This window comes from Felis catus, chromosome D1, assembly GCF_018350175.1.
Source record: "Felis catus isolate Fca126 chromosome D1, F.catus_Fca126_mat1.0, whole genome shotgun sequence".
In the NCBI taxonomy this organism is placed as follows: domain Eukaryota; kingdom Metazoa; phylum Chordata; class Mammalia; order Carnivora; family Felidae; genus Felis; species Felis catus.
In genome coordinates this window covers 86,752,195-86,779,857 of record NC_058377.1, presented here as the reverse complement: position 1 = coordinate 86,779,857, position 27,663 = coordinate 86,752,195, and the positions used below count along the sequence as shown (strand labels likewise).

General features: G+C 34.5%; 1 protein-coding gene across 5 annotated transcripts in view; it reads left to right on the top strand.

The window, feature by feature from the left end:
* Positions 1-27,663, top strand: part of CCDC73 (coiled-coil domain containing 73) — a 175,364-nt gene that overhangs the window by 146,744 nt on the left and 957 nt on the right. For all 5 annotated transcript variants that reach the window (XM_045039108.1, XM_045039107.1, XM_023239733.2 and 2 more), the window contains 5 exons: positions 5,463-5,573; positions 9,724-9,858; positions 19,125-19,305; positions 20,812-22,308; positions 24,280-24,413. In XM_045039108.1, coding sequence (XP_044895043.1) covers positions 5,463-5,573; positions 9,724-9,858; positions 19,125-19,305; positions 20,812-22,308; positions 24,280-24,413 — 2,058 coding nt within the window. The remainder of the gene's footprint in view (positions 1-5,462; positions 5,574-9,723; positions 9,859-19,124; positions 19,306-20,811; positions 22,309-24,279; positions 24,414-27,663) is intronic.

Below are 27,663 nucleotides of genomic sequence, written 5' to 3'. Positions count from 1 at the left end.
ACAGAAATTTCATGCAAAGTATTGGCAAGAACAGGATAGAATTGTCAGCTTTTTATTTTTATAAGTAACAATATTAAAAATAAACACCATCTACTATCACTTTCATTTTATAAAAAAGAATATTTTTACACCACATATTAAGGATATGATCTCAGAATAAAGATAATCTTTTACAGGAAAAGACATTTGATGATTTATAAAGACTTTTTTTTTTTTTTTTTTTTGCCATGAACTAGTGACATTTTGTCATGGATCAGTACTTGTTTGTAGACTGGTGTTGGAGAACCACTGATATATAGTATAACAAAATATTAATGTTGAACTGTTGCTGCAGATTATGCTGCATAGATATCTCAAGTGTTTTCTCAAGGAGCATTCTAATTCCACCTGTATTAAAAGGGATCATTACTCTTCATAATGGCCTACTGTTTTTCAGTGCTCTGCAATCATGCTGTCATCTGTCTCATTTTTTAATAGTAGTTTGGAGCATAGAGACCTGAATTCCCATGATAGACAATATTTCCTACTATAATTTAATCATAGTTTAGTCTAGATATGAGTCTAGTTATACTGCTATAGGCCTAGCGTTAACAAGAATAGTTTACTTAGTTTGCTCCTATAGTCGTAGTATTAACCAGAATAAGTTACTTAGTTTTTGGTATAGTAAAATATTAACAGATGGTTTATTTTGACTTTCCACAATATCGAGTTTTTCAAAATGTTTTTCAGATTTGTTAATCCAGGTGCAAATAATAACAAATAATTTTCTGAAAGAGTAAATTCCATGAGAACAGTAACATTTTCATGCATTTAGCATAAGGGCTAAAAGAGTATCTGGCACAGAGTAGGAGCTCATTAAACTTTATTAAATTAATGAATGATTAACAATGAATAAATTCAGAATCTTTGTAAGTTCAGATATTGCCAGATCCAGGCTTCTGGTTAAACATGTTGAATTGAACCCACACATTCACTTCTATTTCCTTCTAAAACTGAAATAAAATGACAGTAAATCCACAAGGACAAGTATATAAGGAAACAATAAAAATTAAGGTTTGAAAGTTGGAACCAGGGGCGCCTGGGTGGCTCAGTCGGTTAAGCGGCCGACTTCGGCTCAGGTCATGATCTCGCGGTCCGTGAGTTCGAGCCCCGCGTCAGGCTCTGTGCTGACAGCTCAGAGCTTGGAGCCTGTTTCAGATTCTGTGTCTCCCTCTCTCTGACCCTCCCCCGTTCATGCTCTGTCTCTCTCTGTCTCAAAAATAAATAAACATTAAAAAAAAAATTTAAAAAGAAAGTTGGAACCAGATGGAAAATTTGTAATTTACCTAGCAAATGAAAGAAAGTAGAAACCCAAGGCAAAGGTGCAAAAATGCTAAGGAATTGCAAGCATCGTGTGCCTCTAGAAACTGGTGTGCACCCGAAGCCAAAGGCTTCTATATAAGAAGCTAGAAGCTATCATACCTCCAAATTCTCTTTCCTACCTTGCCCAAAAAGGCACTGCCTGTCTCCTGCTTGACAGAAGATTGGAGATTTACACTGGAGAGTTTGAGGGACAACAGGTTGGGAAATCCAGTGGTTTGCTGGTGACCGCTTATAGTAGGGATTGCTGGTTGTCAGAGCTGTTGTCATTTGTGAGCTGCTTGTTAAACTAATGGTAGTTAGTTAAACTAGTAGTTAGTAAACTACTAGTTAGTAAGTAAACTAGTTAACTAGTAGTAGTTAGTTAGTAACTAGTAGTAACTAGTAGTAGTTAGTTACTAAACTAGTAGTTAAACTAATGGTAGTTTTGCCCATGGTGGGAATATTTAAAAGTGCCAAATGCTGTACCAATATGCTACTGAGACTGTTATATTGAGAACAGAGTGGGAAGTCTAAACACTGATATCTGAGCCCTCCCTGCTCTGTTTCCCCATTTAGAGGACAGCTAGCCTTATCACTTCCAGGCAGGAGAATGGAAGATTCCTTTCTTGGGAAACTAACTTGCTCAAGAGAAAAGACTGTAGCTACTGCAGTTAAGCTCTCCCAGTGAACTAGCTCAGCCAGATCAATCTACAGTGAAGCCCATCATTTGACAAAACTTTCAACCAGCTTTTTAGTACTTCATTCTTAATACAAACATGCAGTTAAGGATCACTAGGCATAGTGAAGAAAGTCTCCACCATGCAAATCAGGCAAAACAAACAGGGAGATGGAAAAAAAAGAAAACAAAACAAAAGAAAAAAACTTGGAGAAACTAAGAAAATATACTCAGTAAAGAGAAACATATTTATTAATCCACAAAACAAGAATTAGGAGTCTATAAAGAAACACTGATAGAATAAAAGAGAACCCTTAAAATAAATATTTTAGGAGACATAAAAAGTATAGTGCAAAGTTTGGAGGATAATATTGAGATAATCTTCTAGAAAGTAGAACCAAAAGACAAGAAGATGGAAAACAGGAGGGAAAGAATATTAGGGGTTCAGTCCCTGAGATTTAGTGAGTTTGAGAGAGAACAGAGAAAATGAAGAAGGGATGACCAAAGAAGTAATTACTAGAATGTAACCTAGAACTGAAGAATTTGAGTTTGTTTTGCTCAACACCAATACCTATCATTATGAAATTGAATACACACTTAGAAGATTCTAAAACTCTTTGTGGAAAAAAGAAGTAGGTCACATACAAAGGATTAAGACTAGGAATGGCAACATAATGACTTTAGACTTCTCACTGGCGGTGCTGAAAGATAGAGGATAATAGAACCATGTCTTCAGTGGTTGGAGAGAAATTGATTTCTAAAGCAGAATTGTACTGTATTCAGCCAAACAAATCACTATGTATTGGTAGAATAAAGATATTTTCAGACATTTAAGTCCTCAACAAAAGAAGCATCCTGTATCTCCCTTATCAAGAAGTAATGGAAAGTTTCTTTACCAAGACAAGAGAATAAACCAGGAAAGAGGAAACAATAGGCTCTAGGAAACTGGAGACCCATCCCAGAAGAGAGAAGGAAATCCTCAGTGATCACCTGATCAGTGTAGTGGACTGAAAGAGCAATAGGTCCAAATTGTAATGGAAGAATGGAAAGTCTCCAAAGAGTGGAAACTGAGAAAGTATCTGATAATACGTAGTTTCTTTTAGATGAGGGTATGGGTCGGGACAAGAAATGATTGACATATGTAATACACCGTTTTAAGAACATAATGCTCTTGGTCATTTATTATTATTAGGATAGATACTGTAGTATCTCCTCTCACATCTCTTCTAAACTTTGATTTGTATATCTTCTAAAATATCACTTTCTTCAAGTGCCCAGTGATCCTTAACTACATGTTCATATTAAGAATGAAGTATTAAAAAGCTGGTTGAAAGTTACCAATACAGATACTGTATTTGTCAGAATGTTAAAATAGTAAGCATCTATTAAATATATGCATTGTAAATATTCAGAAACTGTTCTATTATGTTCCATGTAAATTAAGAGGAACACATGACTTCTATAAAAATATTTACATTATCGGGACTCCTGGGTGGCTCAGTCGGTTAAATGTCTGACTTTGGCTCAGGTCATGATCTCACCGTTTGTGACTTAGAACCCTGTATCGGGCTTTCCGCTGTCAGCACAGAGCCCATTTCAGATCCTCTGTACCCTCCTCTCTGCCCCTCCCCTGCATATAGGCACACACTCTCTTTCTCTCTGTCTCAAAAATAAAAAATAAACCTTTAAAAATATATATATTTACATTATCCTGAGGTAGAGGCAGTCAAAATAGGCATTCATTGAAAGTTATTAAAGTGCAGTTATGCCCTTTATGTGCTAAAGGAGAATTTTGATGTTTAAACTGTAAAATGCTTTTTATTAGCTATTTCCATAATTTTGCATAATAATGTCATTGTGTATTGATACTCTAGATGCAACTGAGAACAGGTGGATACAATTTAAATAGAATACTGTGAAGCCTTTAAAATGAGATAGAGGGGCGCCTGGGTGGCACAGTCGGTTAAGCGTCCAACTTCAGCCAGGTCACGATCTCGCGGTCTGTGGGTTCGAGCCCCGCGTCGGGCTCTGGGCTGATGGCTCAGAGCCTGGAGCCTGTTTCCGATTCTGTGTCTCCCTCTCTCTCCGCCCCTCGCCCGTTCATGCTCTGTCTCTCTCTGTCCCAAAAATAAATAAACGTTGAAAAAAAAAATAAAAAATAAAAAAATAAAATGAGATCGATCTGGGGGCGCCTGGGTGGCTCAGTCAGCTAAGCATCTGACTTCAGCTCAGGTCACGATCTCACAGTTCGTGGGTTCGAGCCCCGAGTCGGGCTCTGTTTTGACAGCTCAGAGCCTGGAGCCTGTTTCAGATTCTGTGTCTCCCTCTCTCTCTGACCCTTCCCCGTTCATGCTCTGTCTCTCTCTGTCTCAAAAATAAATAAACGTTAAAAAAAAAAAATTTAAAAAAATAAAAAAAATAAAATAAAATGAGATAGATCTGTACTTTATGGCATGGAAAGTAAGCAAGAAATATTCATTTTTTAAGAAAAAACATTGCAGAAGAACACAATATGTATGGTATGGTCTCATCTGTATTTGAAAAGACATATTTTATGTACTAGTATGCTTAGAGACAACTTCTGGAAGGCAACGCAAAAAACTGCTAGAGTGGTTACCTCTGGGGAGGAGAATTGGAGAGCTGACAGAGGAATACTTTACCTTTTCTTTCTATATCCTTTGTGTGGCTTGAAATGTTTACTTTGAACATACATAGCTTTCCTAATGATAAATAAACTTAAAAATTCCAGATGTATTAGACATGTAGGTAGAGTTCTTAACTATTTTTTTTTAACAGAAGTTTACTTGGATTATCAGCAGACATTGAAGAAACCTAAAAATATTGGTGACAATAATTTAATACGTTTCAAATCCTTGTCTTAGAAAACAGTATTTTTTAGTCTTAAAGGTTTTTTTGGAGGGGGTGTAGTGATTATATTAATGTTAATTTATGAAGTAATGAGTTCATATGGTAAATATTGAAGCTGTACTAAAAATGTGTTAATTTGAAATTAAAAATTAAAATTGTATTTAAGGGTTTTTTAGCTAGTTAATTTCTAAAATAAACAGATATGGAAAAAATGTTCTGTGGTAGTTAAAATTTTGTAGTAGAGTTGGGCTGGATTATGCTACATTTCATATTTTTCAGTGCTGTACTTTATATTACTTTTTCAGTACATTAAAACTTATGCAGTGAAACTGAATAATGGCAATGTTTTTATACCCTTTTATAGCCATTTCTTTTTCATAACCTCCCCCTATTTCCTGTTAACTAAACTATAAGCACCTTTCTGTTAATTTATGAAAATTATTGTTGAGATAGCACATTATCACTGATCTGTATGGCACTTTCAGCATGTTAGAAGCAAAGGTCCAAGCAACATAAAACACATCAAAATTCATTAATGTGGTATTGATTATTTTTTGGATAATTAATTTTATTGCAGACCCTTGAAAGAGATAATGAGCTGCAAAGGGAGAAGGTAAAAGAAAATGAAGAAAAGTTCCTTAATCTTCAAAATGAGCATGAGAAAGCACTGGGAACTTGGAAAAAGCATGTAGGTTTATTAAATAGTAAAATATTAAAATATTTTAAATAGTTGTAGACATTTAAAATAACTATTAAATGCTAAGAAAATACTGCAAAAATCATATAGGAATAAAATCAGACACATGTTCTTCTTGCACTTGTATTTCCAGGAAGTGAATGCTGTTGAAAAGCTAAATTTAATAAAATTTCCTGTAATGCTTTCATGCCTGAAAAACCACACATATACATGTGTGTATATTTATATTTATATAAATATTGATATATATAATTTGAATGACTTCCCATATGTGACAGAGAAAAATTACCTTTTCATAAAATAATTGCATAGTATTTTAGTAAATTATTAAAATAATTATATAGGTACTATTATTAGCAGTTTTGTTGAGATGTATTAAAACCATGTTTAGAACGTGTACAGTATTTGAGTTCTATAGTATTAACATTTTATCATAAAGAATTGATATGTTATAAACATAGATATTTCCTTAAACCACATCCATTTATTTTACACTAAATTTTCATTTTAGTAAAGTAAATAATAAAAGTATGAAATGGTATAAATTAAAATTGTAAAATATAAAGGCTCACTTTAAATATTGGTGGGCCCCAAAACTGATGATTCTATTTTAATATGTATTTTCATTTCCATTCAATTCTTTCAAGAGAATTCACACAATAGAAAGTCATGATGAGTTTATGGAAACTATATTTTGGGAAAGACAGATTATGTTTTGGACTATTATACTAATTACACTATACTTTTCTAATACTATAATAATGTAATATATTTTATACTAATATATATATCTGAGTACCACGTTGATAAACATTTTATAGATTTTGATACAAATTGTTATATAAGTAACTCTTGATTTTTCAATTCATTTGCAGCTAACATGTTCTCTTAATTTGTATTTTGGAGAGATCAAGTCTTCACTGATGAATTTAATAAGGTTTATCCAAATCTCAAAAAGTATTTGTAGTTAGTTGTATCAGAATACTAAAAAAATGCTTAGTCTCTGTACAAGTAAAGTTTACTGTTAAGCAAGAAGCATAGTAACATTCATTTTAGCTTAAGCGAATTCACATTTCATCTTAACACTTCCTTATTATTCCTGATGTTTAGAAACCTTGGAAATGGTATTGTTGGGATAAGGAAAACTGTAAAGTGAAAAGAGAATATACTTAACTATGTCAACCATACCCCTCCCCCTGCAAAAAGATTAGTTGCCCTAAGAAAATAAGACATTCCTTTTCCCTGAAAGTATAACCATGCCCTTCTCATAGGGAAAAATCAATTGAATTCCAAAAAATAAGCAGTTTCAATAAGGTGAGGGCTCCATCTGTAAATTTGTATAAAATTGGTTTTGTCTTAAGATACTTTAGTTTCTACAATCATTTCACTTCCATATGCTTTAGTACTAAACAAAACATAGTTAAATAAGAAAAAGCTGCTATGGTTCTATATAAGAGTTTTCTTGAGTGGGAGGTCAGATCTACTCTTTAATTGTATTTCTATCTCTTTGTAAGTTTTTCACCATTCTTGAGTGAAGGACAGTGCAGGTGTTGCTAGAGGATTGTATCAAGATGGGTTTTTAAAAACTTAAAAAGATACTGGCAAAAATAAGATGGAATCATATCAACTGCTATTTCCACCTCTCTCCAAAACAACAACAGTAAAAGAAATACCGTCCAAATAAAACTTTGTGACTATTAATAGATAGTACAGTTAAAATTCATTGAAATTTATAAAGAACATGTTGTATGCATCTGTTTGCATTTGACTAGTTATGTAGTTAATGGATATACATAGACAAAAGACAATAAATGAGGTTGTTCAGAAAATACTTAGTGGAAGGGGTTGGTTGTAAAAGGAATTCAATTCACAACATTTGTTGAGCATCTACTGTGTTAGGTACCATTCCAGGTACTGGATTTTCAGAAATGCCTAAAATAAATTTAGATTAATAAAGAGCTCACACTCTAAAAGGGACAGATAACTATGAAATTAACCACAGTAACATGGAGTAGTTTAAGTAGTATTAACAAATTACTGTGAAAGTACAAAATAAATCATATCACTTAGCTAGGTTGGAGAAAGTTTTAGAGAAAAGACACTAGAGTTTGGTCTGGAAAGATATATAGGGTTTCACCACACAATATGTGTCCATTTCCTACACTTCTCTTTCCATCCTGCTGGCATTCCACTTAGTAAAGAATGGGAAAAATCATGGAGGTGTGAAACTGCATCTTCAAGGGTGATGAGTAATCTGATTTGAATAAAGCATAGGATATGTGAAATGTGACATTGGAAAATAGGTTGAGATCATCTTTCAAAAGGCTCCTTACTAAGGAAGTTGAATTTTATAAGTAAAGGGAAGCCATTGAGAATATTAAAGCAGAGAAGCGACAGATCTTTTAGGAAAATAACTCTTGCAACAGAATGGAAGATGGCTTTATGGAAAGAGACCAGTAAGAGGAACACTGTAAATAATCTAACCTTGAGCCTATGATGGTGTCAGTGAGGACAACAGTAGTGAGAACAGAGGAGTAGATGCAAAAAGCATTTAAAAGTGGAATTGGCAGAGTTAAGTGACATTTCACATAAAGTATTAGAAGGGGAAAGGAGTCAAACATGACTCTGTGATTAGTATAACTAGTAGAATGATAATGTCATTAAGTGACATAAGGAAGGTGGAAGGAGAAGAAGATTTGTAGATGAAAATGAGTTTAATTTGGAAGCTGCTGAATTTATACTGCTTGCAGGACATCTAGCCTGAAATGCATACCATGCATTTAGAAAACTTGAATCTAAGGAGAGGGGTTGGAAGATGAGATACAGATTTAAGATTTATTAGCATGAAGATGAAATTTGAAGGTATGGTTCTAATCATCTATGGAAGGAGTGGAGGACTTGTGACGAATCCTATGGAAGAAAGAGTAGGGTGGGTGTGTGTTGGGGCAGGGTGGGAGGGGGAGCCTGGTAAGAACAGTGAGCAACGTTGGAGGAGAGAGGAAGAATAGTACCATGAAAACAAAAGAGGCTGTTCCAAGAACAAGTAGGCAACGTAGTCCTGCTACAGAGCTGTTAAATGGTATGAAACTTGGGAAAAATCCTTTTGCTAATTTGCAGGTGATATCTGCCAGCGGGGACTGGGGGGAGACCAGTGAGGATAGACCAATGAGGATAGAAGTCAGGTTGTTAAGGGAGTATGGGAGGTTAGAATTTGAAACTAGCAAGTGTGGATTTTTATTTTAAGAAGTGAGAGAGACAGTAAATGGGTCAAGGATAAAAATAAATTAGGAATGTGAGAAGAGCATATTTGTGGGCTGAGGAGAACATGCTGGCATATTGGGAAGGATTGTAAATAAGCAGCAGAGAGGAGATTAGTGCTGGAGGTAGGCTCTGAGGGAGATTGGAAAGGATGGGATAAAGAACTCATGGAGAGTTGAGCCTTGGAAGAGAAGTACCTTGCACAGATAGATTTTTAAAAGGTTAAAAACAGATGAGACGAAGGGAAAGTAATAGGGGAGTTCATGTGTTAGCTTCTGTAGGGACTCAGTGGCACTTACTTTGTCTTATATTTGAGGTTCCCGTGAAAGAGTATTCCCCCAAGAAAAAGATTATGACATTTTAAATAGCTAGTGAAAGCCCAGTTTATAGATGTAAATATTAGGCTGAAGTGTCAGTTATTGTTGTACTAATGCTCAGTACTCTTCATTCAGTAGAGTTAAAATCTGTATGTCTAATTTGCAACAATAAAATAAAACTTGGAAAAAACAATAAAGGCATAACTTTTATAGAGCTTTTATGATTAAGAATAATACTTTTTCATTTGTAACAAGAGGTAGTTTAATATAGTAGTTAAGAATACAAACCCTAGAAATAGCTTTGGGTTTGGATCCTGACTATATCCACTTGATCTAGGCAAATTAAACATCTATGAGCTTTACATTTCTCACCTGTAAATGGGGATTTTTATAAGTATAAAATTATGTTTATTAAGTACTCAGCACAATTCAATAAATGGTAGCTCTTGATATTAATTACTTTTGTCATCTTTTTAATTTTTTACTTTTTCCAAAAACTTGTGTTAATAAAATATTCTCATATAAAACACACAAATACAACTATTTTTGGTTAAATTTTATATTAGGTTGAAGAACTTACTGGAGAAATTAATGAGGTTAAAAATGAGTTATCATCACTTAAAGAAACTCATATTAAGTTACAAGAACATTACAATGAATTATGTCATCAGAAGAAGTTTGAGGAAAACAAGAACTTTCAGGTAAAATTCAAGTGTTTTGTGGTTACAAAACTGAAAGAAATTAGGACCATCACTGATGGTTTTCTTCCTGCTTTATATTTTAAGTGTCTCAAATTTTAAAATAGGAGTAGAAGCATGTGGTCTATAATACATTTTCAGTTAATTTTTGTGTACAGTATGACATAAGGATTGAGGGTCATTTTTTTGGACATGGATTTCCAGTTCCAACATGCACATTTTTTGAAAAGACATTTTTTTCTCTCATTTTACATTGGTATGTTTTTTGAAAGTTAATTGATCTAATATATGTATGGATCTATTTCTGAATGCTTTATTATGTTCCATTGATTATATGTTCATCATTAAGTCAATATGCAACCCTGCCTTTGTTAGTATAGCTTTGTAAGAAGTTTTAAAATGTGGTAGTGCAAATCCTTCAATTTTTTTTTTTCAAAATTGTTTTGGCTCTTCTGAGTTCTTTGCTTTCCATATAATTTTTAGAATCAGTTTGTCAATTTATAAAAAACAAGTCTGTGGGACTTTGTATTGTGTTGAATCTATAGATTAATTTGTGAAAAATTGACATCTTAACTATTGAGTCCTCCAATTCATGAACATGGCATATGTTTATATTTATTTAGACATTCTTTAATACCCCGCAGGAATGCTTTGTCATTTTCATTGTGTAGATCTTTAAAATGTTTGGTGAAATTTATCCCTGAATAATTCATATTCTAGGATCCTATTATAAACAGTATTTTAAAAATTAATTTTCTAATTGTTTCTTGCTAGTATATAGAAGTAAAATTTGATTTTTGTGCATTGACCTTGTATCCTATTACCTTTTAAATTCATTGTAATGGTAGTTTTTTTCACCTAACTTTTGGGTTTTCTGTGTACATTATGTCATCTGTGAATTTAAAGATATTTTTTTCCTTCCTTCTGCTTTGTATGAATTTTATTTTTTTCTCAATTTATTGCAGTAGTTAAGACCTTCTAGTACAATGTAGAATAAAAGTGGTGACAGTGGGGGTGCCTTGGTGACTCAGCCCATTAAGCGTCCAGCTCTTGATTTTGGCTCAGGTTTGTGGGATTGAGCCCTGTGTTGGGCTCTGTGCTGACAGCTTGGAGCCCGCTTGGGATTCTCTCTCTCCCTCTCTCTCTGCCCCTCCCCAACTCGTGCATTTGCTCTCTCTCTCTCTCTTCTTCTCTCTCTCAAAATAAGTAACATTAAAAAAAAAATGTCATGACAGTGGACTTGCTTTATCTCAGATGGAGAATTTTTAGTCTTTCGCCATTTCATATGTTAGCTATAGGTTTTTTGTACGTGTTCTTTATCTGATTGAGGAAGTTTCCTTTTCTTCCTAGTTTGCTGAGTTTTTATAATGAATCAGTATTAAATTTTGAGAAATGCTTTTTCTGTATCTGTTGAGATAATCATATTTTTTCTTTATTCTGTCAATATGTTAATACTAACCAATTAATTATATTAATTGATTTCCAAATTTAAAATAACCTTGCATTCCTGGGTCACCTGTTTGGCTCAGTCAGTTAAGCATTCCACTTCGGCTCAGGTCATGATCTCACTGTTCGTAAGTTCAAGCCCCTCATCAGGGTCTGTGCTGACAGCTCAGCCTAGAGCCTGCTTCAGATTCTGTGTCTCCCTCCCTCATATGCATTCCTGAAATATGTATTATCTTTTTATATATGGCTGGATGTGATTTGCTAATGGTATATTAAGGATTTTGCATTGATTAGGAATACTGATTTGTATGTTTTGCTTATTTTTTCTTTGTATTCTTTTGGTCTGGTTTTTGTATTAGAGTAATACTGGCTTCATGAGTTAGAATGTGTTCTCTCCTCCTGAAAGAGTATTGTATAGAATTGGTTTTATTTCTTTACTAAATATTAGATAGAATTTGTTGGTTTGCTCCAGACTTCACGTTGATATTTCCTTGTGATGTTTTTTTGCTGTGTATTCTTTTGCTGTAGTAAGTCTTAGTCACTAGTACAATTGTAGCAGGATTCTCACACAGAGAGTTGTGACACTGAGGCTTTTCTTTCCAGGAAGGAACTTTATTCATGTGCACCTCTCAGTTTGGTTCATTCCCAAAGAACTGAGCCTTGAATGCCAAGTGGCGTAGTTTTTTATATATTTTTACTTCTTTGTCTCCCATATATGGTCACACATTAACATGTAGTCTGATTAAGTGGTCTTAGGTTACAAGGTCGTGAGGGATATTGTCATGTATGCATACCTTGAGGTCATTCTTTTTTTCTTTCTTTTTTCTTTCTTTTTCTTTCTTTTCTTTCTTTCTTTCTTCCTTTCTCTCTCTCTTTTCTTTCTCTCTTTTCTTTCTTTCTTTCTTCTCCCTCCCCTTCCTTCCCCTTCCCTCTCCTTTCCTTTCCTTAGGGAGGGGACCCTACTACACAACTGTATACTGAGTCCTGTGAGTCTTCCTAGCAAATCATGGAACCTGGGGGTAGTCTTGGAGACTTACAACACAATCATTTTTGGTAATTTTTGTCTTTCAAGGAACTTGTCCTTTTCATCTAAGTTGTCAAATTTATTGGCAAAGCGTTGCTCATAATATTCCTTTACTGTTCCCTTTCTCTATCAGATCTATACTGATGTCCCCTCTTTCATTTGTGCGTCCCACCTTTCCCTTCCTCCCATTCCATCTCCTCTTCTTCTTCCTCTCTCTCGTCAATTTAGCTAGACTCTCAGCTTTGTTTGCCTTTCCAAAGAACCAGGTTTTGACTTCATTGATATCCGTCTCATGTTTGTTCATTTACTATTTCATTGGCTTTTGCTGTTAACTTTATTATGGAGCCTTACTTACATTCTACTTACTTTGGATTTGATGTGGTTTTTTCAGCTCTTTAACATGGACACTTAGATCATTGATTATTGGCCTTTCTTCTTTTCTAATATCAGCATTTAAAGCTATAAACTGTCCTCTAAACATTGTTACAGCTTCGTCCCACAAATTCTGATATGTAGTGGTTTCATTCTAACTTTTTTTTAAGTTTATTGGTTTATTTTGAGAGAGACAAAGATAGCACAAGTGGGGGAGAGGCAGAGAGAGAGAGGGAGAGAGAGAATCCCAAGCACGCTCTGGACTGCCAGCACAGAACCCAATGCGGGGCTTGAGCTCATGAAACCATGAGAGCTCATGACCTGAGTCGAAACCAAGAGTCAGACGCTTAACCACCCAGGTGCTCCTGTAGTGGTATCATTCTTATTCATATTTTAAAATTCCTTTTGTGAGGTCTTCCTTGACCCATGGGAATGGGATGAACCATGGTATGGGTATGACCTATAACTGTTGTTTAATTTCCAAGTATTTGAGAATGTTCCAAGTATCTTTCTGTTAATGTTTTCAAATATAATATAGTTGTAGTCAGAGAGCATTTTCTGTAAGACTTTTATCCTTTTCAATATAAATATATCCTTTTAAATATAAATATCCTTTCTCAAAAGACTTGTTAGCCAAGCATATTGCCTATCTTGGTGAATATTTCATGTGCTCTTGAAAAGAATGCATATTCTGTTATTTGTCAGTTGAATGTTTTATAAATGTCAGATCAGGCTGGTTGATGATGATGTTCAAGTCTTTTCTGTCCTGATCTTTTTTGTGTACTTTTATCAATTAGTGGGAGAAGACTATTGAAATTTTTGTGAATTTATCTTTCCGTTTTTAGTACTGTCAGTTTTTACTTTGTGTGTTTTTAAGCTCTATTATTAGGTGTATATACATTTATGATTGTTATTTCTTGATTAACTGATCCATCTTTATCCTAGTAATATTTCTTATCTTGAAGTCTATTTTGTATAATATTAATGCAGCTGTTCCATCTTTTATGGGTAGTATTTGGATTATATATCCTTTTCATCCTGTTACTTTTTCAGTGGGAATATTCATAATTTCTTTATGTTGAGTAATAACATGAGAAAGTCTGGGGTGCCTGGGTGGCTCAGTTGGTTAAGCGTCCGACTTCGGCTCAGGTCATGATCTCACAGTTCGTGAGTTTAAGCCCCACATCAGGCTCTGTACTGACAGCTCAGAGCCTGGAGCCTGCTTCAGATTCTGTGTCTCCCTCTCTGTCTCTGCCCCTGCCCTGCTCACACTCTCTCTCAAAAAGTGAATAAACATTAAAAAAAAAATCAACACGAGGAATTTTTATATTTTCTTTTTGAGAACTGTTTCTTATATATATATTTTTTTATTGTGGTAAAATATACATAAAATTTATTAAAACTATATGTGTGCAGTTCAGTGGCATTAAGTTCATTAATAAGTGGGCATGGGCATGGTTGTATACTAATAAATTATATTTCCAAAAACAGTAGGCCAGATTTGGCCCACTGGCCATAGTTTGTCAACTACTTTTCCAGAGCTTAATTGAACATAGTCTGTTTTCAAAATTATGTTAAATTCTTTGGTTAGTAAGAAGTTTACAATACTATATTCTCATTTTCTTTTACTCAGTCTTTGTGTTATTTTTATAATACACTTTTACGTATGTTATCAACTCCACCATATATTATTTTATTTAGTTTAATTTTACTTTTTTAATTAAAAAATTGTTTTTTCATGTTTATTTACTTTTGAGAAAGAGAGACAGAATGCGAGTTGGGGAGGGGCAGAGAGAGAAGGAGATCCAGAATCTGAAGCAGCAGGCTCCAGGCTCTGAGCTGTCAGCAGAACCTGATGCGGGGCTTGAACTCACAGACCATGAGATCATGACCTGAGCCAAAGTCAGACGCTTAACCAACTGAGCCACCCAGGTGCCCCAATTTTTTTTTAATGTTTATTGTTGAGAGAGAGAGAGACAGAGTGTGAGCAGGGGAGAGGCAGAGAGAGAGAGAGAGAGAGAGAGGGAGAATCTGAAGCAGGCTCCCAGCTCAGAGCTATCAACACAGAGCCTGATGTGGGGCTTGAACCCATGAATAGCGAGATCGTGACCTGAGCCAAAGTCAGATGCTTAACCGACAGCCACACAGCCCTGTTATTTCATTTTAAATTGTTAATTACCTGGTTAAGAAAATTAAGAATTAGAAAATGTCTTTTTGTTTTTTTTAATTAAGTAGGCTCCACGACCCTGAGAGATCAAGAGTCACTGCTTCACTAAGCCAGCCAGGCACCCCAAAAATCAGAGAAAATATCTTTTATATTCACTCATATTTGCCATTTCTGGCCCTCTTTATTCACTTCTGTAGATCCAGGTTTCTACCTGGTATCCTATTGCTTAAGTTTGAAGAACTTCCTTTAATTGTGTGTGTGCGTGCACAGGTGCATCTGGGTGAGGAATTTTCACAGCTTTTGTCTGGAAAAATGTTTATTTCTCCTTAATCTTTACAGGGTATTTTCACTGGATATAAAATTCTAGATGGACAGTACTTTTCTTTCATTAATTTGAAGATGCTGTTGCACTATTTTCTTGCTTACGTTGCATCTGGCAAGAAGTCTACAGTTATTATATTCACATCCTCTTTGTAAGTGGGTTTTTTTTTTTTTGTTTGTTTGTTTGTTTGTTTGTTTTATCTTTGGTGTACCTTGGTTTGGTTATTTTGTTTGGGATTTGTGGAATGAATTCTTGAATATGTAGATTTATAGTTTTCATTAAATTTAGAGGATTTTTGGTCATTACTTCAGATTTTTTTTCTGTCCCCTTCCTTTCCTTTTATGGGACTTCAGCTACACGTTAAACTAGCAGGATAAACATCCCACAGGTTACCAGGTGCTGCACATCTTTTTGTCTTTTTTCTCTCACTTCTTCCATTGGGGTTTTCTATTTTTTCTGTGTCCTGAAGTCCAATTATCTTTTGTTCTATTTTGTTTAATCTGTTAAGCCTATCCAGTGAGTTTTTATTTCAGATACTGTATATATCATCTCTAGAATTTCCACTTCTTTTGTGTGTGTGTGTGGGGGGGGTATATATTTTTTATTATATTCATGTTGTCCTTTAAATCCTTGAACATTTATAATAGTTTAAATTTTGTTTGCTAAATCCATCATCTCTGTCATTTGTTTCTGTTGACATTTAAAATTACAACTCAGTGGCATTAATTAGAAGTATAGAGTTGTGCAATCTTCACCATTTCCAGGATTTTATCATCATCCCAAACCGAAACTGTGTAACCATTAACCAGTGACTCCTAACTTCCCTCTCTCCTCAGCTCCTAGTAACCTCTAGTTTACTTTCCAACTCTATGAATTTGCCTATTCTGTATATTTTATAAGTGTAATTGTGTAATACTTTTCCTTTTTGTCTTATTTCACCTAGCATAAAGTTCTCAGAGTTGACCCGTGTTGCAGCATGTATTAGAACTTTATTCCTTTTACAGCAGAATAATATTCCCTTGTATGATTATACGATGTTTTGTTTATTCATTCATCTGTTAATGACACTTGGGTTTTCACCTTTTGGCGATTGTGAGTAACACTCTTTTGAACACTGAAGTACAACCATCTGAGTCTCTGTTTTCAGTTTTGGGGGGGTATATATATCTAGGAGTGGATTTGCTGAGTCATATGGCAATTCTATAATAAACATTTTGAGGAACTGCCTTGTTTTAACTCAAAGAGTGGATATCTTTCTAAGTCAGTTGAAATTGACATATCACAGTTCCTGTGCCATAATAAATTTATACAGTCCTTCACTGTAGGACATCCTTGTACAAATTTTCTGTACTTTTGCAATTATTTCGTTAGGATAAATTTCCAGAAACAGTTTTGCTGGGTCAAAGAGCTTGTTTACTTATAGTTTTGACACATATTGCCTTCCAGAAAGATTGTACCAATTTATACTCCCACCAATCACATATAAAAGTACCTGTATACCCAAACTCGAATACTTTTATCAGTTAAAAAAAAATGTTTTTAATTTATTTGGGGAGGGGGGGAGAAGGGAGAGAGGGAGAGAGAGAGAGACAGAAAGAGGATCCCAAGCAGGCCCAATGCAGGGCTCAGACTCACAAACTGTCAGATCATGACCTAAGCCAAAATCAAGAGTCAGATGCTTAACCCACTGAGCAACCCAGGCGCCCTGTTACTTTTATCAGTTTTTATTTACATTTTTATTAAACATATTTTCATGTGTGTCAGTTAGTGTATATATTCCCATTTACAAGTACACACAAACTTTTTGATCCTATGTCCATCTCTAAATACAAGTCTGTTTTCCCCTGTAGAGTCAAGTTTCTTCAAAGAGTGGTCTAAACTCATACCCTTTAGTTCCTTCCTATTTATTCATCCTTCAACATAGGGCAATCTGGCTTCACCCCTCCCACCCCATCCAATGGATGGACACTACTTCCAATGGACATTTGTCAGTCCTTTTGATAATACATTGATACTGTCTCCTTCTTGAATACCTGTTCTCCTTTTCTTCTACCATATTTTACTCATCTGTGTTTCTCCCTCTCAAGCTTCTCTTTAAAGTGGAAATAAGTTATTCTTACCATTAATTAAGCAACCATGAGTTATATGCTTTATAAACAGAATTGAATTTATTCTCCTAGAAACTACCATATTGTTTTTTGTCAATCTCCTTTACTGATTTTTCCTGCAATGGTTTTCATTAGCATTTTATCCTATACCCTTTTCCCCCCTCAAAATATACTCTTATTAGTTTCATCAACTTGTACATCTTCTGTTGCCATCTATCTATCCATGATTTTCAAATATACACTTCCAGGTAAATTTTCTCTCGTAAACTCCAGATACATGTATCTAAATGTTCATTAGACTTCTCTACTTTAATATCTTCCTAACTCTTCAAACTCAGCAGGTTCAAACAACCCATGATATTTTCCTCCAAATCTGCTACTAACGCCTGTTTTCTAGCTGAGTAAATAATATCCACCAGTCACCTATGGTGAATCTGAATTCTGTAACCTGAACTCTGTAAATCAATCTGGACTCTCCTTCTTATCAGTCATCAAGTCCTATTGATTAGCTTGTAAATACTTCTTGTATCTATTCAGTTCTTCATCTTTACTGCTATCACATGGACTGTGACGCTATGGCACTCTTGTGATGCATCTCTCTCATGTTGTCTCCCTTTAATTCAGTATTTTTCAGACTTCTATGCACAGCCTATTAGTGGTCATGGAAATTAGTGATTTGTGGCCAGTATTCTTTAAAAAATGAAATAAAGTGCATATAAAACATAATGCATCACATTAAGAGTAGACATTACTTGGTGTGCTTGCTGTTGTAAAACATTTATTTCTCATTGCAGGTTTTAATCAATGAGTTTGAAACATTATTCTTGATGCTGCAGCCAGAATGGTCTTTCCAGTCAGATGTTACTTGTCTAAAACCATTCAGTTGTCTTCCTGAAACTCCTCAGCATCCTATACTTGGCCCTTAATGACCTGGGCATAACATCCCAAGCTTCATTTCTCTCCATTCTCCCAGTGTCCAAGCTCTAGCTGAAGTAAATCATGAGTAGTTCCATGTAAAGACTATACTCTTGCTTGCTTTTAAGCATCTGTATATGCCATGTTTTCCCTGGAGTGCCTTCTTATCCCCATCTATATTATTTCTTTTCCTATCTTCCCCACTGGATTGTGAGTTTTTTGAAGCTAGGGACTATGTTGTTCATCATTGTATCCCAAAGCCTAGTGCAGTGCTTCCATGGAACAAGTGCTGAATATACAGGGGGTTGAATTGATTCATTATTTTAAAGATGCATAAAAATACCAAACACTCAAAACAATTTGCTTGCCATGACTACTTTGCTTTTAATAAGAGTGGTTCTTTTATTATATATGTGAAATTACATAATAATGTGGAATGCATGTTTGAAAACATCAAAGGGTCTCAATTTTGTTTAAATATGATAGACCATACAAAATGTAGTTAAAGTGATCTTGTTACAAAGAGTATTATTGGGGCGTCTGGGTGGCTCAGTCAGTTAAGTGTCTGACTTCAGCTCAGGTCATGATCTCTAAGGCTGGTGAGTTCAAGCCCTGCATCACGCACTGTGCTGACAATTCAGAGCCTGGAGCCTGTTTTAGATTCTGTGTCTCCCTGTTTGCCCCTCCCCCGCTTTCTTGCGCTTCCGCACACGTGCTCTCTCAAAAATAAACATTAAAAAAAATTAAAAAGTAGCATATTAAACTTAGTAAAAAATAATTTGGCTTTTAAATAGAAATTGCTGAATGGTTGACTTGAAACAGATTCCACTTTTACCAGCAAAATTTGTTCAAATGTCTTATACTTTTTAACAATATGTTTTTTACATTAGAGGTATTTTTTCCATGTTACTTTAGAATCTTCCAGAAGTAAATACTAAAAACAGTGAAATGTCAATGGAAAAACCAGAAAATACTATCATACAGAAATGTAATTCTGGACAAGAAATAAAGACAGACACTATGAGTTTTTGTTCAGATACTAACTACAGAGAAAAGGAGGAGAAGAAAAAAGACCCATTTATAGAAATAATAGAAGGTAACCTAACGCATTGATATTTTCTAATTTGATGTATTGAGAGCCCCACCCCCACCTTTTCTCCTACAAATAAAGGATCTGTCAAAGTGCTGTGCTAGGCCATCTATGGAATTTAGGGGAATATCAGTTATATATAGTCTTTGAGGATCTTGTACTGTATTTGAAGAAATACTTTTCATTTGTGTAGGTCTTAAGACAGGCTTCTTTTGAGATGTCATTTATAGTCAATATTTTGGGGGAAAACTACATTCCTGTCTTCCCTAATCACTTACTCCATGGCATTTTGCATTATGGTTTCTGCCTTCACTGCCTTGGGGAGTGTGTTCTCTGGGCTACCCATAACCTTCTGATAATCAGGCCTGGAGCACTCTCCTTAGTTCAAAAGACCTTTCTGTAACCATTGAAATAATTTACTAATTTGTCTGTCTTGAAAAAGAGTTGTTTAAAGACCATAAACTTATTGTATGAACATGTTCAAACCTAGGCTGAACAACCACTTGGTGGAGATGTTGTAGAGAGAATGAATGGACTAAAGTCCTTCAAATCCTGAATTTTGTATTCTAGGTTATTTTAACTATACAAAAAATTTAAAATCTATGGTTAAAACCCAGATGAATAAAATAAGTATTCTAAACATTTGCCCAAAAGTATCCAAAAATTTTTAAATACTTAGAAGGTAATGATCAAGTGACAACTGTCAGTCTTGAAGAAATCAGCTAGCAATTCTGGATCGTAGATAGTGATAAAAAGAAAACCATAGGCCTAAAATGGAATCACTTGTATTAAGAACCCAATGTCAGCAAGCCTTCAGTACCTAAGCAAACTGTGGTTTCAACCCCCAGGAATATAACCTTTAACCAGTTAACCTGGAATTTCCTGGTCAGCAAGAAGAAATCTGGTAGGCCCCTTTCCCATTAGGAGAGTGACCTTGCCTAAAACAATGGATTCTTTGCTAATAATTTTTTTTCCACTCATTCTCTTTTAAAACCTTTCCTTTTCTATAGCTTAGTGGGGCTTCTATTTGCTAGGTGGAATGCTGCCTGATTGAATGGATCATTTAATGAAGCCAGTTAGATCTTCAGATTTCCTTGGTTAAATTTTTGTTTGACAGTAGTAATAGAAATTAGAGTCTAACTTGTTAGGATAAATTCATTTTTATCGACTCAGCTGTGTGTACGTGGAATTGTACTGTATGCTCAAAAGGAAGTGTAATAGACTAGAGAACTAAAAACCATTTTGTAATATCCTCAACCTACTTGCCCCTTTTTAAACCAAAAATGCTTTTGTTGTTATGAAATAAAAATTTAATATGAGAGCCGAAAATATTTAGCATGCTAAATATATGACAAAGATAACTCAACATTTAAGTAAAACTGGTGTTTTGTGTAATGGCCAATGAAATATTTAAGACTAAATATGTTTTTATAAAAATAGGTCATAATTTTGTCTTATAAAAGCAGGCTTTAGTGTGTAATATAAAAATTTACTGTATTCTCATCATGACAGATTTACAGCTTTTTGAAAAAAGCTCCAAGAATGAAAGTGATCCTGCTATACCTCAGGATGAAAATCAAAGTGAAGTCTCCCTAAGCAAAACCCTCTGCATAGAAAAAGAACTAATCAGTCAAGGACAAACCTTAAATGTTACAGACCTTAGAAAAGCAGTTACTTCAGAAAAAAAAGACAAGGTGCATTTGGAAAAAGACAATGATTGTACAGAATTTAAGTCACCAAACAATTCATTTTTAATGGCAGATAGATCGACAGAAACAGAAAAGATACACCTAGAAAGAACTGAAAGATCTGATCTTCACCATGCAGATATCCACCTGGAGGTTGAAAATACCATAACATCATCTAACAATATCTTAAATGAGATGTCTCACCATACAAATCAAAAGAAAGATGGTTCTGAAGATGAACCATTCAAACAATTCAGATTGCTTCCAGGGATTCAAGAAAATGCCACAGAGAAGGAAATTCCAAATAGTGACCAAACCAGAGCAGATCTGGATTCATCTCTAAATGTAAAAAATCCTGTTCAGTGTCAGAAATACAGTTTGCAGGATTCAAGTAATGTTATGTTAGATGATAAACAATGTAAAATAAACCAAATGCAACTGTTAAGTAAAAAAAGTGAGTGCAGTGTATTGCCATTTAAACAAACTTCAGTTTTTCAGCAAATCTGTAACGATACCTCAGAGAAACCAGAACTACCTATTTCCTCTGATACAGCAGTTAACCACCCCATTTCATCTGCTTTCAGTGATAATTTGAAAGTACTTAAGAATGCAAATAAAAATGTTAATATTATGCCTACATTGGTGAAACCCAACTCAAGCCCTAGGGAAAGAACTATATGGAAAAATCTGAATGATATGGACACTAGTCAACTAAAGAACTCTTTGGGATATTTAGAAAACAGTGTCACCATTTCCCATCTCCAGATTAACAATGAGAACGTACATACTTCACAAGCCAAAGACATGAAAACGGCTGTTCCTACAAAAACTTCCACAGAAATACAGTTTTCCAATAAAGAGAGTCAGATTGATGAGAATCAGATAACTGAAGCCACAAAAAATGACCTCTCCCTTTTTGTGAATGTTAATGAAAGACAGCATACATTGTTAAATAATACAGAGAACACAGAGTCATTAAATGACATCGTTTCAGGAGAAATTTACAGTGAAGGACAGCTGGAAGAATCATGTTCATTTCACATAAAGCCATCTGGAGATTTAGTAAACAGAAGTGGAAGGTCAGCCTTTGATCTTTCAACTTCAGATAAAAAAACTGAGAAAATTCCAGTATATGTGAATTTCTTAGACCCCAGTCTTTGGTCAAAAGTAAATCAAATTGAAAGTCAAACACTGAGCACTTCAACCTCTAGCATTCCTTTGTTGCTGCAGGAGAGACCAACAGGCCCATCAGAAAACAAAAATATGGTTTCAGTGACACTTTGCAAAAATGTTGATGATATCAGGAAGGATACTGGCCCAGGTAAAAAAAAAAAAAAAAAAAAAAAATTTAGGTTTTCTTTTAAAATTTGAATTTCTACTCCTTATCCTTGATAGTCTCCAAACTGTTATGTTTCAAATGAAATCATTTCGTTTAAAAACTGCCTAACCCTAAAATACAGAATACTCCATATATGTATATAGGTAAAAGTGGGAAAGGTAAAAGTGGGAAAGGTTTTCCTTAAACTAAGTGGGACTTTTCACCTACATCTGAGCCACTAGTATCAACAGGTACTGAGGTGCACATGCATATTGCAGATTAAAAAAAAAATTCCTCAAGGAACTGGAAATAGCAGAAATGAACACAGGCCCTGGTCATTAATTTTAAATTAGGAACAACTACCTAATCGGAGTCAAGTTGTTCCTAAGGCTTCTGCCAGTGGGCATGTTTATTCCTTTTCATTCTATACTGAAAAAACTTCCTTCCCTCACTTGCTTCCCCGAATTTTCTACTGCTTTCCTTAATTTTCCTTTTAGCTGTCCCTTCACTAGTACTAGAATCCAGCTTTGTCTTCATTTTACAAGTATTGTTGAGGTACAAGATTAATACATTTCAGATCATTGTTATTTGTCACTGAAACACTTTAAATGGAATCCCTTAATTATGTACCAATATTAAAACATTCAAACGTTATTTCAGAGAATAGTGTATTCTAACCACCACATGAAATAACATTATGTCCAAGTCTTGCTTTATAAAAATATTCTAGAACAAAAAAATAGGGGGGAGGTAGATGAACTACGTATGACTTAATAGTGATGGGTGTTGGGAGCCGGGTGATGGTACGAGGTTCATACTCTTTTTGTGTATCTGAAATTCTTCCCACTAAAAATACTTAGAAATATACCACATATCATGTATAAGTGCTGTACAAATGTAATTTGAACGATAGTTTAAGATTATGAAAAAAAATCTTTTGCTAACAATCTCATAATCAAAGTTATGGAGGTTGTTAGAGATATTCTCAGAATTATTTGTAAATAAATTATAAACTAATTTATTTGCTGGTTTAACAGTATGCATTTAGGCCCATTAAAGTAATGCAGATTACAAGGAAAGCTCTGAATGGCCCTCAGAGCTAGCTAATAGGCTTCTTTTAAAAAGACAACTGATAGAACTTTGAAGAAAAATTGGGAATTAAAAGCAAAATGAAGTGTATCAGGTTTACTAGCATAAATGGAGAAGTAATGTAGGGAAAAACAGAAAACACCAAAAACTGTAAAAACTTCCTACTTTCCTAATAAAATGTAGTAACTTCAGATTCCATTAATTTTGAATCTATTGAATGCTGCAATTAGTCAAGTGCTGTTAGTGAAGGGGCTAATCTTCAATCTCCGTGATATAAATAAGGATGGAATGGGAGAGATCTAAAATTCTGTAGAAATTCAGCTTGTAAAACATCCACTCATAAAAGATACAAGTGTCTTTTAACCTTCAAAGCGGACATGTTTCTCTAAATCATTTTTACCTATTTATTAAATTCCAGTGATCCCTACTACACAGCCCTTTGTTGGGCTTCTTACTGTGGCTCATTTCTTTAAATATATTTCATAAATACGACTTTTAGTTGATTCAGACTTTTCCCATTAATCTGAATTGTAAGATGCTCACTTCATATAAATGTTTACCTCTGTGGCAATGCAATAACCAGTGGAAGAAGGATAACGTTTTATGTGAGTTACGTTATTTTAGAAGGTATTTATGCCATTTCACACATTTTAACATGAAATCAGGTTTTAGAAAGCAGCAATAAAAAATGTTTTCTGAAATGCCTATGTGTATTAACAGCAAAGTCAATGTAAACTATAAAATGTTAAAAATAAAAACAAAATAGAAATAGTTACTTTTTAAATACAAAAGCATAGATAGGATCAGAGAAAAACAAGTTCAGTCACTAAAACGAGTGTCTGGAGAATAAAATTCAGTTGTTGCCATTTCCTCTTTGTCAACCAGATACTACCAGCATTAACAGAGTTGCTGACACTTTGAATAGCTCAAGTATCCATCCAGATCCCAAGGGAGAGCCCAGCCAAGAGAGGAATGCAATTGCAAAGACTTTTTACGATTCTTCTTTTCCCACAGAACACGTAAGTCAATTAAAAATATTGCTGAGCAGACCTTAGTGAGCTAATTCTACAGATATGTGTAGAACTGTATGCATCTGGATGCTTTAAGACCTAACTGATCTCCAAAATAATATCAAGAGGGCAACATGGCACCATTTTTCACAATTAAGGTTGATGGAAAACAGCAGGAAAAAGTCACAGTGCATAAATCAAATAGATATAATCCAGCCTGTTTGGGGAAGGACAGTGTGAGGTAGTGTATTATGTATCTACTTCTATTTTTTTAGTCACCTAAATTTAGGAGTAGTGGCATTTGAGCATTTAAAATTTTCTTAATAAAAGATGCCTTAAAATAATCCAATCAATTAAATTCCATTGTTCTTGACACTGCTTAAGTAATTACATCATTTTGAGAAACTACTGCACAGGAATTTCTTTTAAATTACTTCGGTTAGAAGACAGTATGAGAAAGGATCAAATATCCTTAATATATAATATCAAATAGGAATATGTATGTGTATGTATGCATATACATTTGTAGACATTACATGGCTCCAAGAGTCCATTTGTCATATGAAAAGCAAGCACAGCTGACCAGTTTTGGGGCAAAATTTTTAAGTTACTATTATCTCAGAGTACAAAACTTTAGCATGAAAAAGGCTGTAGTGTTCAAAATCTAAAAAAACAGGCAATTCTAGGTGTTAACTCCTAAAAAGTATAACGTAAAAAGGTTTGGCAAGATCACTTACAGAAAAAAATCAACTACACGGGGACAGATTTTAAAACCATCGTGTATTTTTTTTAATTTTAGAGGTACATATTAAATAACTTTCTCTTTAGCACCTATAACTAAAAATTGTAGTACTAACACAGCATTAACAAGTAACAACTTTTAACAATGTATTTTATTTTTTATTTTAAATAGGGAAAGTGCGCACATGAGGGGTAGAGGGAGAGAGAATCTTAAGCAGGCTCCATGCTCAGAGAGGAGCCCTACTCAGGGCTCAATCCTGCAACCCTGGGATCATGACCTGAGTCAAAATCAAGAGGTGGATGCTCAACTGACTGAGCAACCCAGGGGCCCCTTACTTTCCTTTTTAAATTAAATTATTTAAATTTTAAAATGTGAGCCCAGGCTGAAAAAGGCGGCTAGTAATCTGGCTCAGGGCAATTTTAGGCCTAAGAGTAGATCTTTTAGGCAGAAAGAGGAGGTAAAAAGGTAATGATTTTTTAGGAAAGGAAGGAGTAAAGATATGTAGCAACATCTCTGGAACTAGAATTACTGCTATAGGCTGCAAAACCTCTATAAGTCAAATTCAGACAAGTTTTGTTAAATGTAAACTTTACGCTCCATCTTGCTTCTCCAGCCTATCCCTGCTCCTGCCCCTCCCACCAAGTAGGCAGTTAAGGGGAAAGAAACTAAAGTAGTTATGTGTAAATGTCTTTTTCCTCTCCATCATCAAGATAAAAAGTCAAAGAATAACGAAAATCAGGTAATTTATACTTGATGACAAATGCACCAAACTGCATCACACTGTGATGGCAAAAACAGGTTATAATTAGGTACCATCAGTGAGTTTATCTCAAAATCAGCAACTAAATTTAAATTTGATTGCTCTCTCTGCATCTATTCTCTGTATTGCATGGATGACCTACAGTCATTTTGGCCCTGTGAGCTAAATGACATATGTTGGGCACTTTTACATTCAAGACATTATCAGAAATACACATTTATGTACATTTTTTTTTGATCCATTACCAGTTACTCTACAGTAGCATTTTGCAACTAACAGGTGCTAAGAGTGAGGCCACAAAACTTAAATGACTTGCCTGTGGTCTCCTGTGCTGATACTTTTGTTTTCATATGTTATTTCATAAGAACATAGGCAGTCAAACTATGACATAGCGTCACTGCAAGGAACAAAGGCTAAGATTACAAGGGGACTGGGTGGCTGACTGTAGAATTCTCAGGAGCCAAACAGACCCATGCAGAAGGAGCAACTCTTAGGAAAGGGAGGTTAAATGTAAACAGTTAAGCTCATTTAAGAATTATTACTCTGTAATCTCACTTTGAAAACGTTATGCATATGCCACCTTTTCCCGTCAAAGTGGGAGATTTTAATGTAAGGCAGTACTCGAAGATCTTCACAAAGATCTATGAACAAATGACATTCATTATAGCCTAATTTATAACTGAGCATTTCCCACCTACTTAAATGTTCAACATACTAAATTATGGAACATGGAATATAATGGAGCGATGTTGTTAACTTTTTAAGAGCAGAGGAAAATACTAAAAATATTTTTAACACAGAACAGAAAAAGACAGAAATATGATCCAGATTTTAAAAGTGTATATATACACAGAAGAGAGACCAGAATATTTACATCAAAATGTTTAATGGTACTTGGGATTTTAGGTAATTTTAATGTCATTCTTATCCTGTTCTTCATTTCTAAAATATGTGACTTTTTATCAGAAGATTTTATCTGGAATCCAAGAAGACCATCAAAGATTTATTTTTCTTCAGGAAATTAACTCAAATTTATTTTTGTGCAGCCACTGACAATGGTTTATGAGAAATTTTAAAGACTGAGGAAATAGCCCACGAGGGAAAAACCAAGATCTAAAATTCTATAGAATGATCAAATACACTAAAAATAGAAAAAAGATAGCAGCAAACAATACCAAAATGTGTTGACTGGTCTCCCTGGATAGATTACTAATGAATTTGATTTCTTTATACTTTTTCCTCTATTTTCTAAACTTCCAATAATTACCAGAAAAAAAACCTTAAAATTAAAAACTTACATAATTTTTAAACACAGTATTAGAAGTATGATCCAATGCAGTGCCTTGGAAACATGCCAACTTCCAAATACCTCACTGTTCTTTCCTGTTTGTCCAACAGTGGTGCTCTGAAGCATGAGGAAACATGAAGTAAAAGGCAGTTTTTATAAGGCAGTCTACCTCTGTTAGCATTTTTAATTTTCTCCTGGTTTTGATAGAAGATACAAAACATAGACATGTTTGGGAAGGGAAGGGGAGTAGCAGACAAAACAGATTTTTATCTGTAATTGTTTTAAGTATCTTTTCTTTCAGTGTAAGCTTAAGACCTTTTAGAAAAGGTTCATGGTAGTACTGGGCTCTATTAGGGATCTCAAGGAGCTACTACATAGACCTAAGCCTCCACATTCACATTTTATTGGTTTTTTTTTGTGCCAAATTAAGGTAGTTGCTGAAAATTAGCCGAGAAAAATGATGGCTTTA